The sequence below is a fragment of the Loxodonta africana genome, chromosome 3, assembly GCF_030014295.1.
Source record: "Loxodonta africana isolate mLoxAfr1 chromosome 3, mLoxAfr1.hap2, whole genome shotgun sequence".
In the NCBI taxonomy this organism is placed as follows: Eukaryota; Metazoa; Chordata; class Mammalia; order Proboscidea; family Elephantidae; genus Loxodonta; species Loxodonta africana.
Window position 1 is genome coordinate 74,388,439 of NC_087344.1, and position 14,536 is coordinate 74,402,974.

The 14,536-nt window shown below is 42.4% G+C and overlaps 1 protein-coding gene across 1 annotated transcript; it reads left to right on the forward strand.

Annotated features, from left to right (window-relative positions):
* The first annotated feature begins 3,605 nt into the window (after window positions 1-3,605).
* UTP11 (UTP11 small subunit processome component) lies at window positions 3,606-14,274 on the forward strand. The gene is made up of 8 exons (XM_003415509.4): window positions 3,606-3,772; window positions 8,101-8,162; window positions 9,578-9,680; window positions 10,066-10,179; window positions 10,661-10,754; window positions 10,856-10,986; window positions 12,843-12,953; window positions 13,614-14,274. Exons 1-8 carry the CDS (start codon window positions 3,710-3,712, stop codon window positions 13,695-13,697), a joined length of 762 nt encoding a protein of 253 aa, XP_003415557.1. The 5' UTR covers window positions 3,606-3,709; the 3' UTR covers window positions 13,698-14,274.
* The last annotated feature ends 262 nt before the right edge of the window (window positions 14,275-14,536 follow it).

The following is a 14,536-nucleotide window of genomic DNA, read 5'->3' on the forward strand; positions in this document are numbered from 1 at the left end:
GAGAAGGAAAATGCAAATATTTTTCAGTAAATAGAGTGCAATAGAAAAGTGGTGACTGCACCTGTTACAAGGCAGAAAACATTTTTTTTTCAAAGTTTTGAGGATCATTTCTTTTTTTTTAATTTTTATCATGTTTTAAGTGAAATTTTACAAACCAAGTCAGTCTCTCATACAAAAATTTATATACACCTTGCTATATACTCCTAATTGCTGTCCCCCTCATGAGACAGCACACTCCTTCCTTCCACTCTCTCTTTTCTGTCCTTTCAGCCAGCTTCTGACCGCCTCTGCCCTCTCATCTCCCCTCTGCACAGGATATGAAAGGCAGAAAACTTTTGAGACTTGGGAAAACAAGGCAGTCCCGTCAAGTTCTGGCCCTCACAGGTTTCATGGTATAAACATCCCCTCACAGAGTTGATTGCAGGGTGGCGGCAGAGATGGTGGTGGTGGCAATTTATTAATTTACAAATATTAATGTAGTGCCTACTCTGTGCCAGGCACTTGCTCTAGACACTGGGGATACAAGCAGCAAATAAGACATGATTCTTGATCTCATGGAGATTACATACATTCATGGACATGTGTGGAACTGGAGGTTGGGGGGTGAAGCAGAAATAAATAAGAAAACAAGCAAAAATATCAGACTGTGTTTTGAAGAAAATAAAATAGAGTGATGTGATAGGCTGGGGATGGGGGCTGCTATAGCAAATGCAGTGATAGGAAAACTCCCCTTGGAGAGGATATTTGAGCTGAGATCTGAGGGGCAAGGAAGAGCCAGTCAAGTGAGCATCAGGGTAGGGAGTTCCAGGCAGAGGGAAAAACAGTTGCAGAGGGCTTGAGGTAAGAACGAGCTTGTTTGCTTAGGGGCAGCAAGAAGGTCATTATGGCCGAGGGAAAAGGAGTGAAATGAGGCTGGGAAGGTAGGTCCTGGCCAGACCGTGAAGGGCCTTGTCTTCTAATGGCAAATGACAAATGAGATGGAGTTTTGTTAATGCATGTGACCAGAGTTGGTCAAGGCTCAGGTCCAGAGGCAGGAAAGGACTTTTCACACAGTAGATCTCAGCTACTTTTCATGACCTTTGGTCTACTGGACTAGCACCTCTGGGGACTGAAGAGATGATATCCCCAGATGATATCAGCTGGAGGGGTGACCCCTGTCATGAGTAATGGGCAAAATTACAGAACCTGCTGAAGGTCAGTTTCACGTGGTAGAAAAGAAACCAAAGGGCTTTGGAATGTTCTGCTGTCTCCAAGACTCTTCCTAGCCTTAGAGGCAGGTTTAATGATGATAAAAATAATACAGTGAAACCTGTAAGAGCTAAAGTTGATGGGACTGCCTTGTTTTCCCAGGTCTCAAAAGTTTTACGCCTTTGACAGGGTGCAGTCACCGATATTCTGTCGCTCTCTATTTAGTGAAAATATTTGAGTTTTCCTTCTCTGACAGGTTTCTGCCTTACACAGCTTTCCAGCTTCCGCATGTTTTACTGTAGTTCCAGTTTATTGTGAACTTGCTAAGAGCTGAACACTGCAGTAAGCACTTTGTGGTTGTTAGGTGCCTTCAAGTTGATTCTGACTCATAGTGGGCCCATGTGACACAGTAGAACTGCCCTATAGGGTTTCCTAGGCTGTAATCTTTACTAGAGCAGATCGACAGGTCATTTCTCCCAAGAAGCAGCTGGTGGGTTCTAACTGCCAATCTTTCAGTTAGTGCCCAGCGCTTAACCATTGTGCCACCAGGGTGTCTTTAGTATGCACTTTACAATGGGAACCCTGGGGGCGTAGTGTTTAAGTGCTATGGCTGCTAACCAAGAGGTCAGCAGTTCAAATCCACCAGGTGCTCCCTGGAAACTGTGGGCAGTTCTACTCTGTCCTATAGGGTTGACTGTGAGTCAGAATCAACTGCAATGGATTTGTTTTTTTTTGTGTGTGTTTACACACAATATTTCATTTAATCCTCACAACAATCCTGTGGGTATAGTATTATTACCTCCATTTTACAGATGGGTAGACTGAGGCTGAAGGAGCCCTGGTGGTGCAATGGTTAAGCGCTCAGCTGCCAAAAGGTCAGTGGTTCAAACCTATCAGCCGCTCTGTGGGAGAAAAGACCTGGCCATCTGCTCTGGCAAAGATTTACAGCCTAGGAAACTCTATGGGGCAGTTCTCCTCTGTCAGTCGAGGGCACACAACAACAATAACAGACTGAGGCTCAGAGAAGCTAACCTTGCCTTGGCTGGTAGCTGAGTTAGGGTTGGAACCAGGGCTTTGAACTGGTTCCTTCTAGTTTGAACCCCTGCTGAGAATTTGCAGTTCTAACAAGTTTCCGGGTGATGCTAACGCTGCTGGTTAGGGACCAATTCTGAAAACCACTAGTAGAGCCAATAAAAAACCAAACCCACTGCCGTCAAGCCGACTCTGACTTATAGTGACCCTGTAGGACACGGAAGAACTGTCTCATAGAGTTTCCAAGGCTGAAATCTTTACAGAAGCAGATTGCCACATCCTTCTACTGTGGAGTAGCTGATGGATTTGAACTAGCAGCCTTTCAGTTAGCAGCCAAGTGCTTAACCCACTGCCCCACCAGGGCCTCTACTAGTAGGGCAGTGGTTCTCAAAATTTATTGTATGTATCACTGGAGATTTTGTTGAAACGTAGATTCTGATTCAGTATATCTGGGGGGTGGAAATGCAAATTCTCAGGAGGGGTTCAACCGGAATGGACCAGTTTGAAGCCCTGATTCAGAATACACCTCCTTAGTTCATGGTCCTAATCATTACATGTACTGTCTCAAACCGTCGTTTGGGCTGCAAGCCTTTCCGTTAGTGGTGAGGGGGACTAAGAACTTTATAACCACTGCCATTAGGTGATTCTCTTCTACGTTGTTTACAGATACGACGACTCAGATTGTGAGCCACTTGACAACCCAGTGAGGCAGGCAGTGCATGCTATTATTATCCTTATCCTCGTTTTATAGATGAGAAAAATGATGCTCATTAAAGTCAAGCCACCTGTTAAGAGTCACACAGCCTGTCGGGGCAGAGTCAGCTATGGTTTTTAAGGTCCTTTGTCCCTCTATAAACCCGTTGCTGTCCAGTCGATTCCGACTCATAGCGACCCTATAGGACAGGTTAGAACTGCCCCATAGAATTTCCAACGAGCACCTGGTGGATTTGAACTGCCGACCTTTTGGTTAGCAGCCTCAGCACTTAACCACTATGCCATCAGGGTTTCCTGTCTATAGAGCGCGCTTTTTAGCACACTGAAGGGAAGAAAAAAAAAAAAAAATTACATCGTTCCTGGCTTTAAGTGTACCAAGTAAACACGGCAACCGGAGCTGACGAGTAGGTGACTGCTCATGCGCACACGCCAAGCTCAGCTCCGCCAGCTGGCAGTGCCAGCCACGTGTTCCCAGGTGCCAACGCGGAGCCGAGCGCGAAGCCTAGATCTCCGTACACGTGGACAAGCTCTGGCGAGTAAGAACTCTAGTCAGGAAACTAGACCTAGGAAACTACACTTCCCAGAAAAAGCCTTCAGTAGCCGTCTTGATTGTGGACGGATTTCCGGAAAGGCAGGCGCGCGATACGCTGAGGACAGAAAGTGGGTGGTCCTGAGCGCTGGAGGCTCAGCCTGTTTCCGGTAGCCTTAGTGGTCGTGGCAGCTGAGACAGTGTGGAACCGTCGTGTCTGTTGAGCTTTTCCAGGCGTGAGCAGATATGGCGGCGGCTTTTCGGAAGGCGGCTAAGTCCCGGCAGCGGGAACACCGAGAGCGAAGCCAGGTAGGCCCGCACAGGCCCCTGGAGCGCTGGCCCGTCGCCCCCAGAACTGTCTCGCCCTTGCCCCCTATCCCTCCCCGCTGCCCCGCTCCGGTCCTGGTCGGGCTGTAAGTAAATATATGCTAACGAATAGTTGTGGCTGGGGCGGAGCCTCGCGGCGGCTGGGGATAAAATTGTTGTTCTCTCCATAAGAAGTTCGGGGCGCTTTCTGCCGGGCTGCTCCCCTGCCAGTGGGGATAATCAAACCCATCCTGCAGGTGAGGTAACGCAGTGAGGTAATGTGTGTAAAGTGCCTGACCTTCCCTGAGGAAGTTGAGGTCAAAGTTCACACAGCTAGAAAATGGCCCGGCTGGGATTAGTATTTGTATCTAACGCTTGGCTCTGCCTGCTGCATATTGGTTTTGATGAGCGTAGGGATTGATGCTTTAGATGTGCTATCACCATCATGCGAGGGATTTGTGGTTAATGAAGATCTGCCAAATACGCTTTTTTTTGTGCCTCATCTTGTAATGTTGGTGTTTTTTCCATTCCTGTTACACAGGTGAGGAAGCTGACGACCAGAGAGTGAAAGGGACTTGCCCATTCACTACAACATCAAATTCAGACAAAATAAACAGTTGTAAGGATGTCTGTAGAGGGTGTTTGTCTGTGGGGAGAGTGAGTAGAAGTTTGCTTATGTGTAGAATCAATTTATCCAGCCCGCTGCTCTGGGAATCACATAATATCTAATTCAGAAAAGCCCTTAAAGACATCTGGTCCAATTTCATTTTACAGATGGGGAAGAAAGGGGAGGGGGTGTATCTAAAAGTTATGCAGGTGATTGATGGGGTAGAACTAAAGCTTCTTTTAAGAACAAACAAACAAAAAAACTATTTTTTAAAGTTTATTTTGTTGTTGTTGAGAAGCTATACAGCAAAGCATACACCTATTCAGCCATTTCTACATGTACATTTCAGTGACATTGTTTACATTTTTTGAGTCATGCCATTCTCACCTTCCTTTTCTGAGTCGTTTCTCTCTCCTTAACAAAAACTCGCTGCCCCTCACGTTCCTATCTAATCTTTCAAGCTGCTGTTGTCAACTTAATCCCATATAAAACAAACAAAAAAACTCGTTGCCATGAGTCAATTCCAACTCATAGCAACCCTGTAGGAGAGAGTAGAACTGCCCCGTAGAGGTTCCAAGGAGTGCCTAGGGGATTTGAACTGCCGTCCTTTTGGTTAGCAGCCTTTGGTTAGCAGCCATAGCACTTAACCACTATATCACCGGGGTTTCCTGATTACATAAAAAAAAAAAAAAAAAGTTCTAAAAACAGCTTAATGCTCAGTGTAGACATTTTTTACTTGTTAAGCTAAACTACCGTTTGGTTTTAAGAAGACTTCAGGGAATATTTTTGGTTTAAGGTTTAAAGATTGTCTGAGAGCAATAGTTTCAGGGGTTCATCCACCCTCCAGTGATTTAGAAAGCCTGGAGTTCATGAGAATTTGAAATTCCGTTTCTGCATTTTCCCTCCTTCAATCAGGATTCTATGGAATCTCTGATCAAAATGTTCAGTAATGGTAGCTGGGCACCATCCAGTTCTTCTGGTCTCATGGCAGATGAGGCAGTTGTTCAAGAAGGCAATTAGCTGCACATTCCATTTCCTCCTCCTACTCCTGGCTCTTCTTCCTCCGTCACTCCAGGCGGATAGATACCAATTGTTATGCCTTGAATGAGAACTAAAGCCTCTTGATGACAGTTTAGTCTTCCTGCTTAATAGCATTTATCAGACATTTATTATGTTCTTGCCGTGTGCTCAGTGGTGTGCTGAGAACAGTAGTGTAATTTGCTACCTTGCATAGAAGACTGTGTTTGGACCTATCTAAAAGTAGTAGTAGCTATAGTGCTTACTGTGTGCTGGAGTCAAAGTGCCTTACCCTATACTCTCATTAAACTCTCACAACCACTGATGGAAGTAGGTACTATTATTTTCTCACATTTGCAGATTAGGAAACTAGGGCTCAGATTGCTGTTGAGTTGACTGACTCATAACGACCCTATGCTTAACAAGGAAATGTTGCCTGATCAGATAGGTTAAGTAATTTGCCCAGAGACATATAGCATATACCAGGTGTTTTGACTCCAGAGGGTACCAAAAGGTGAATTAAGAGAGAACTTTATAAGAGATGGCACATAAAAAATGCCAAGTGAGGAGTTTGAGTGGGAAGAGTAGAGGTGATGAGAGAAAACACCGTGATGAAACTTGTTAGAGTGGGAAGGAAATGATAATCATCGCTTTTTGAGCACATACTATGTGTTAGGCAAAGCCTTACGTGCTTTACAGGTATTATCTTATATAATCCTACAGCATCCCTTTGAGGTAGATGTTAGTATCCTCATTTTACCAATGATCTGATGCTTAGATTGAATAGGGTCACAGTTACCAGTAGTCAATTTCGATCAGCAGAGAAGGGAGAGAGAGCTTTCCAGGCAGGCCATGAGCATGGCATAAGCAAATCTGTTTAAGGAGGAAGTGAGGATCTTTGTGGGAGAGGTGAGGAGAAGGCCATGCCGGAAAGGTGAGTAAACACATTGACAGGGGCATTCTCTGTTTGGATAAAGTTTGGACTTTACCCTGTAGGTCCTTCAGTGAGGCAGTGGGGAAGCCATTGAAGATACTTTGTACAGAGTGTGTGTGTAATGTAAAGAATACTTCAAATGCAGTGCCAGGTTTCATTCTATAATACAGATGTATATCCAAGATGGACATGACAGATTCCAACATTTCTACCTCATGTCGCTCTTTCGACCCTTGAGTTTTCTCTCTCCACTATTTGTCAACCTCCCTTTGTCTGCTATAATTAAAAATTATTAGAGGAGGTTTTGGGCATCATTTAAATATTGAGTTATTTGTTGTATCACTTGAAGAGAAAAAGATGAGAAAGGTGTCTTTAAAATCCCACCCAAATTATCATACCAGTTTAAACAGTAAAGGAGTGTACCTCTGCGAAAGGGAAGATTATTCAAAGCAGAAGAGGATGCAGTCTAATGGGGTGGTGAAGACTGTACCACCACATAGAATTGCTTTACTTCGTTTCCATGGTTGTTGGGATTAAATGAGATTGTGATGAGTTTATAACATTGTCTTATAACAGAGTAAGTGCTTAATAAATATGGCCTAGTATGATGATGTAACTGAAGCGTCTAGTGCAGACTGATATATAGTAAACCAGAGCCCAAACCCGCTGCCAGTTAAGTCAGTTCCAACTCACAGTGACCCCATAGGATTTCCAAGGATGTAGATGTCTGCGGAAGCAGATTTCCACATCTTTCTTCCGGGAGCAGCTGGTGGTTTTGAACCACTGACTTTTTGGTTAGCACTTGATTGCTTTAACCACAGTGCCACAAGGGCTCCTTGATATATAGTAAGTGCTCAACAGATAGTAGATTGTAGAAACATAATACCAAGATTTAATCCTTGTGTCAGAGAATGTTTTCTGTCATACTTGGTTTTCTCTCATACCTTGTACCACAGGCTGATTGATGATAACTGTAAACATTTGTCAGGCACCTGCTGTGTGCACTTGCAGGCACTTCCACTTCACAGACATCCTCACTAAGAAGCCACAGTGGCACAGTGGTTAAGTGCTCAGCTGCTAACTGAAATGTTGGCAGTTTGGACTGAACTAACCTAGTGGCTCCACTGGAGGAAGACCTGGAGATCTGCTCCTGTAAAGATTACAGCCTAGAAAACCCTATGAGACAGTTCTGTTCTGTCACACGGGGTCATTATGAGTTGAAATGGCACCGAACAAGAACAACAACAACAACACAACTCTGTGAAGTAGGTACTATTATTCTTGTTTTACAGTTAGGAAACCGCAGCTCAGAGAAGTTAAGTGACTTGCCCAAGGTCACAGATTATTAAAAGGTAAAGCTTGGATTTGAACCCAAGTCTCCAGACTCTAAATTTAGCTCTCTTACCACAGTTGCCTCCCTGTTACTATCTATTCCCTTCATAGTAGTTTTTAAACCCTTGGATTAAGTTGGTAGTAATTTTAGTACAACTGGCAACTGCTTGCTTAGTGCCGAGTCATTGTTGCCTCTCTCTGTCCTTAATAGGCCAGGAAACCTACTATGGCAGTGCTTGTGACCTCTCTGGCGTCAGCATGGTACTCTTATCCTTGGGCAGAGCCCAGCTGGACGTGGGGAGGGAGCAGGGTAACAGGTCTGGCTCCAAGGACATGGGTTTACTGGGTACTCTAGAGACTCCTGTTCCCATCAGATGTCATGTTGATTTAGGTATATGTTTGCTGAGAAAACTAGCCCTTTTTTTTACTTTTGTCTTCTAGCCCGGCTTTCGAAAACATCTGGGCCTGCTGGAGAAAAAGAAGGATTACAAACTTCGTGCAGAGTGAGTTCAGGCTTTCTTCGAGACATGCTGCCAAGAAAGCTTAGAGTCTGCCTGTGCTGCAGCGGAATTGCCCGAGTGTCCGACTGGATAATTTCCTGCCATTGAGAACATGGCCAGAGCCCTGGCAGCCTGTCAGATGCTTTTCTGTGAACCTCAGCTTCTCTCTTTGTTCAGGCATAGTGGTATTTACTTAACTGTGGTTGCATTGTGAGTTTTTGTTATGTCGCTCCAAATCATTTTCTCATGGTGACTTTGATTTGCTTCTGCCTTGGTGTTTGAGCCAGAAGTTGGGTCTTTCTTCTGTCTGCTTTTTTTGAAGTGCAAGATAAAATCTAAAATTCCAGTTGTTGAGTTTTCTTACCTCACCATGTGTGTGGTGTGGAATGAAGAGATGTGAAAGATGGATTCATAAGACTGAGCGTGGGTGATAATGAACTCTGAAAACATTTTATAAAACAATTATCCCCATTCTTCTTCTTCTTTAGGACTTTATTTGCAGAATACTTTGTAGTTATTTTTTAACTGTGCATGTCAGCTGTGGTCCTTCTTATGCTGGTACAGATGGTTAAGTGGGTTGCTCTGGGTCCCAGAGTTTGAAGGCTAATAATAATAATAATAATTGAGTGCTGATACCAGACCAGTTTTCTAGGAGATTTTTAGTGTTTATTTTCATTTATTCCTCCCAGTTATTTTCTGGAATAAAACCTGAAAAACCAAACCAGTTGTTGTCGAGTTGATTCCAACTCATAGTGACCCTATAGGTCAGAGTAGAACTGCCCCATATGGTTTCCAAGGGTGAAATCTTTTCAGAAGCAGACTGCTGCATCTTTCTCCCGTGGAACAGCTGGTGGGTTTGAACCACCAACCTTTTGGTTAGTAGCGTTGTGCCACCAGGGCTCCTAATTTTCTGGGCTAGGTTACTATTATTATCATCCTCATATTACAAATGAAATTGGGGTGCAGAGTGGTTAATTAACCAAGGTTAATCACCCAGAATTAGTGGAGTCAAGATTTGAACCCGGGCGGTTCCCTCCCCTTCCCACATCTGGGCTTCAGAGTCCACGGTTCTAGTCATCATGCTATTCTGCACCGTGTAGTTTCTGAATCTGCTGAAGCTGGCACCACAGTCCTGCCTGAGGAGTTTTTGTGCTTTGTTTGGTGTCCCGTCATAATGATTTAGATGACACTAAAATATACATGGGTTAGGAACCATTAATTTTAGGTAAGAGTGGGATAGGAGAGGACTGTTAGATTGTGGATCCTACGGAGACACGAGCTCAACATCAGTGACAGTGGAGCATGGATCAGAGCCAGTCATTGCTTTGGTTTTTTTTGCATTTCATTTTGTATGAACTTTCAGATTCTTGTAAAATCTGCTCATTGTGTTTTGTTTGCTATGAACCTTGTTTATTTAGTGACTACCGAAAAAAGCAAGAATATCTCAGAGCTCTCCGGAAGAAGGCTCTTGAAAAAAATCCAGATGAATTCTACTATAAAATGACTCGGGTTAAACTCCAGGTGGGTGCTTAATTGGCCAGTCAGTGTTTTGAGCTCCAACTGTTTGAAAATAAGGATGGGGGAAAGGATGGTGAGGAAGAATCTTTGGCCTTAATAGAGCCCTTCTTGATTGGGCGGGATGCTCTCGGTCAATATCCAAGGCAGACCTGCCCCGTCATGGGCAACATGCATTTCTGTTTCTGAATCTGAGTTGTCTTATGCCGTGAGTTGTACTAAGAGTGGCTTATTGGAGGTGCTAAGTTGTACGTGTGTCTCAGGGGCCTGATACATTGGATTGCCATTAGCATACAGCATTGGGTTGCCTTTGCTTCAGCTATGAACTGTGCAGCACTAAATTAAGGATTTTAATCTAATAGGAAATGTATGTTTTAAATTTGGATTTTAGGATGGAGTTCATGTTATTAAGGAGACAAAGGAAGAAGCAACCCCAGAACAGCTGAAACTGATGAGAACTCAGGATGTCAAATATATAGAAATGAAAAGAGTTGCAGAAGCTAAGGTAACAATCGAAACTCTTTGTTCTGATGTATTTCTGCTGGTGAAGACAGGAAATGTAAATTCATTAACCTCAAGTTAGAAATTGATTTCTTGTGGCGTTTAAAATCTTAACGCATGCTTAATTGTGATAATGAATTAGAAGTATAATTAGCATGGTGGAATGGAAAGAATTCAAGTTTGGGAAGACAGAGTTAGGTTTGAATTTTGGCTGTACCATTTACTCACCACATGATTATGGACAAATTAATCTCCCTGAGGCTGTTTACTCATTTCTATCTCATGGGACCATTTTAAGGATTGAATGAATTTTGTGGAATGCTTGGCTAGCACCACCTAAATTTTAATGGCGCTTTCCTTTAAAAGAATGAAACAAGTTGATTGCTGACTGGCGATAATGATGTGAAATGGTTTAAACTTTTGGAATTCATTCCTGATACCCCAGAAGAACCCAATATAAAGTGAGATTGTATTCTGCTTTCTAGAAAATTGAAAGACTAAAATCAGAGCTCCATCTGCTGGATTTCCAAGGGAAGCAACAGAATAAGCATGTGTTCTTTTTTGACACCAAAAAAGAAGGTATGAAATGTTTGAAGGTTTCTGGGACAATCTAGCATATTGATCTATGTTGTTTAGAGACAGACTTTTGACATTGCCTTAAGAGTTATCTTGACTTTTAGTTGAACAGTTCGACGTTGCAACTCACCTGCGAACAGCCCCAGAACTAGTTGAGAGAGTCTTTAATAGACCCACAATAGAGACCCTGAGGAAGGAAAAAGTGAAAGGAGTTACCCATCAGGCTCAGTTTAAGGTAATTTTCTCCTTTGTTCTTCATATTTGAGTTTAGGTTCTTTTTTTTTTTTCCTCACTGCATTTAGTATAGTTATTTGTGGAAAACTCACTACGTTCCCTTAGAAAAGTGGAAGGAGAATTTGATTATAGGGGTGGGAATGGAGGAGGGTTCTGTGGTTTTTGAGATTGGAGGCCATGTAGCATAGCAGGGCCAGGAGCTTAGGTTCTGGCCTTTAGGTCTGGGTTGGAGTCCCAGCTCTGACCCTGTGCTCTAATGCTTTAAACAAATGCCAGACATTTTTAAAATGCAGAGAAAAGAGGGACAGCAAAGATTAAGGGATTTGGTATGCTTTGATATTGAACCTGCAGCGGTGATGACATATCAAAAGGTCTTTATATATCACGCTAGTAATTGTAACCAAAATTTTGTATTTAACTTATAGTGCTTTCCATCATCATAACTGGGTTTGTGCAAAAGACATGCTTTTTCTCAGAGCCTTCTGGAGTTGAACTCTCACTTCTGACTGATTCGTTTAAAAAAAATACTGTCAATGTGTTTCAGGCAGACAGCTGTTCTGTTTTGATTTGAATCATTTACACCGCATCAGCTTTGCTTCCAATGTTTAATTTCACAGCAGTTTTCTCTAGCTCAGAGGCAGCTAAACTTGCTTTAGTAATATAAATACCCCTAATTAGTTTGACTATATTGGGTAATCCCATAAATTTGACAGTCTGTGCAATAAAGTGAAAACAAAAGCTGTCTGAAACCACTGCTGTGAGACTAGGGTAGAATCGGTGGATTGTGAAGTCTGAGGCCCAGTACTGTTCCCCTCCTTATAGATGACACTTCAAGCTGAGGAGCCGGCTGACTAGGGTTCCTGTGATAACTCTGTTTGTCAATTAGTTGTATTTTCAATTAGCTGTGTCACTGACACTTCTCAAGAATTGTGGTAGTCCCTAAAGAGATTAATATCCTGAACTCCTGTGTAGAATAGTTTACAGCATAGCTTTTGAGAAGTTGGGAAGGTTTGGGTCTTGTCATATTTGTCCAGCAGTGTCGTTTCTTTTGCTGGTGGGTGGATTGCAAGGGAATTTAGTCTGTAACCTGGAGAGGGTGGGCAATCCAGGAGTGGGCTTTAAGAGGTCTGTGAATACGCCACTCCCCCCCATGACACACACACACACACACACACACACACACACTGAAATTTTGTGCAAATGGGTGTATAGTTTGGACAGATTTGTACAAATGTGTGTACATGTATTTCAAGAAAGGATCCAAAACTTTGATCAGTTTCTCAAAGGTTTATGATTACCCGAATTTAAGGACCACTGATCTTTGAGGAGTCATTAGCAGTGAGAATCTCAGGTCACTTCTGCTGAAAAAGTCCTGATCTCTTGAGTTCTGAGGTTCTCAGTCTCCAGCACATGACCTGGCGGCCCTGCTGTTTCTCTCTGTTCATTTTGTGTAGGATTTCTAGTACTGGTTCATTACTTGCCATCACCTCTGGTAACCAGGAGCTTAGACACAAAGGTCGAAGCAGCTTAGTGTAGTAGTGGAAAGATACCTGGCATTTGTGAGACTCAGGACAGCCCTGACTCTGCTCCAGATGAGCAATGTATCCGTGGGCACTCTGAATCTCAGTTTCTGCATTTATGAACTGACAGGTTTCAATAAGACGGTTTCCAAGGTTCCTTTCAGCTCTACAATGTGGTCTTTCTAAAATGGACACTAGAGTATCATGCCATGTTGATTCTAAAGTAAGGAGGGAGTTGATGAAGCCATTCATGCCTATGGGCTTAAGTGGATTAAGAAACATTGCCTCGGTTTTATCCCTTGAATTGTTTTATTGAATGCGTGCGTTTCTTTTGCAGCGGATGGCTAAAGAAAGGCAAAAGCAGTATAAGCATCTGACGCAGCGGATTCAGCGAGAGAAGGAATTGTTTGTTGTTGCACAGAAAATTCAAACACGCAAAGACCTTCTGGTGAGGAGAGAGAAGCCTTAGGCCTTCATTTTTTTTTTTTTCCCCTTCTTGTAAAGGTCTTAACTGAGGCTGGATTTCAGCTGTGTGTAAATCAGCCCGATTGAAAATGTCTGCTCCTCAGGGGCAGTGGTTTGAGCCACTGTCTGTTAGTCTGATGGTGTTGAAATGTTTCTTGATTAAGAGGATAATAAGGGGGTTATTAGTCAGTGCTTTAGAATAGCAAAGGGTAGGATCGGGTAGCATATGAACTTTATAGCTTATGAGCAGCTATCCTTAACATTTAAACAGGTTAACAAAACTATGTGTCGCTCATTCGTGTTTAAAAATAGACAACATTGTGTAGTTAAATAGCAGAGCTAAGGAATCTAAGATGCCCCTTTCATATATTATCATTTCTCTAAATGTCAAGTTCTTTAGCTTTGCAGATTACTTAGGTCAGCCTTTCTCAACTGCTGTTCTGTGAGAGAACCTACAAAAAAATGATTTAAATACCTTTCTTCTCAATTTTCCCAAGGACTGTATGTGTAGAGCTAGCACCACTGTAGATGCTCAGGAGAGAGGTTAGTTCATTACACACAGCGGGTGCCTGAGGGCATTAGGGCTTTGTCTCTCCTGAACGAGCTTTGCTATTTACTGGTAACCTTTTTACTTTTTTTTTAGGATAAAACTCCGAAGGTGAAGGTGAAGAACGCGACTGTAAACTCACCAGCTATTTACAAATTTCAGAGTCGTCGAAAACGCTGACGTATTATAGATGAGCGTTGTCATTCTGCAGGGACAAGAATTCTTCGCCCCCCTCCCCCAGTAACTTCACATTCCATTAGTCCAAATGGTGTGGTTTATCTTTTTGTAGACATAATTTATTGTAGATCTTAAGGTTTGATGTCTTTCTATAAACAACATTAAAGCTCCTTCCCTTGTGTTACTGTTTTTGGGTTCTGAAATCAGTCTTATTTGTATATACTTAAGTTTTTTATTATTATGAAGAGTATATAATCTTATTTCAGCAAATTTGGAAAATAGATTAATTCATCTTTAATCCCAATACTTATTCAAGAACAGCAAATTTTATTGCATACTTACTGTACTAAGGGCTATGGAGGTAAACAACTACTGTGAATGTCCTGGTTTATTATATTTTTAAAACTCTGCACCAGGTTTTATGTTTTTGTGTTTTGTAGCTGTAATTATAGTAAACAACTTTATATCCTACTTTTTTCACTTAAGATTAAATCATTAATTTTTTTTACATTTTTGTTACATCACTAAATGTTAAAGTACTATATGCTCTTGGTAAAAATTAAATATTATTTTTAATGATTGCATAATGTTTTATTCAGTGGGTAGAATGATTTTACCCTTATTCATTGTTCTTTTATTGGATACTCAGGTGGCTTCGTAAGTTTTCCAAGGAAAAGATCTTTCTCTTAAAACCTTACAGCTACAGGTAGAAACCTGTGGAGCCAAGAACCGGCAGAGGCACCTCTTTGTTCATGAAGCTCAAATTGGAATAGACCTGGCTCTCTGTTCCTGCTCTCTACTCTGCTGGCCACTCTTTGATTCTTAGTGCAACCCTTCACCCT

What these genes read in the sequence shown, in the direction of transcription:
- UTP11 (XM_003415509.4), top strand. Translation starts at nt 3,710, where the DNA reads ATGGCGGCGGCTTTTCGGAAGGCGGCTAAGTCCCGGCAGCGGGAACAC. An exon ending in AACACCGAGAGCGAAGCCAG is followed by an intron (nt 3,773 to 8,100) that starts GTAGGCCCGCAC and finishes TTTGTCTTCTAG; the next exon opens with CCCGGCTTTCGAAAACATCT. An exon ending in TTTTGACACCAAAAAAGAAG is followed by an intron (nt 10,755 to 10,855) that starts GTATGAAATGTT and finishes CTTGACTTTTAG; the next exon opens with TTGAACAGTTCGACGTTGCA.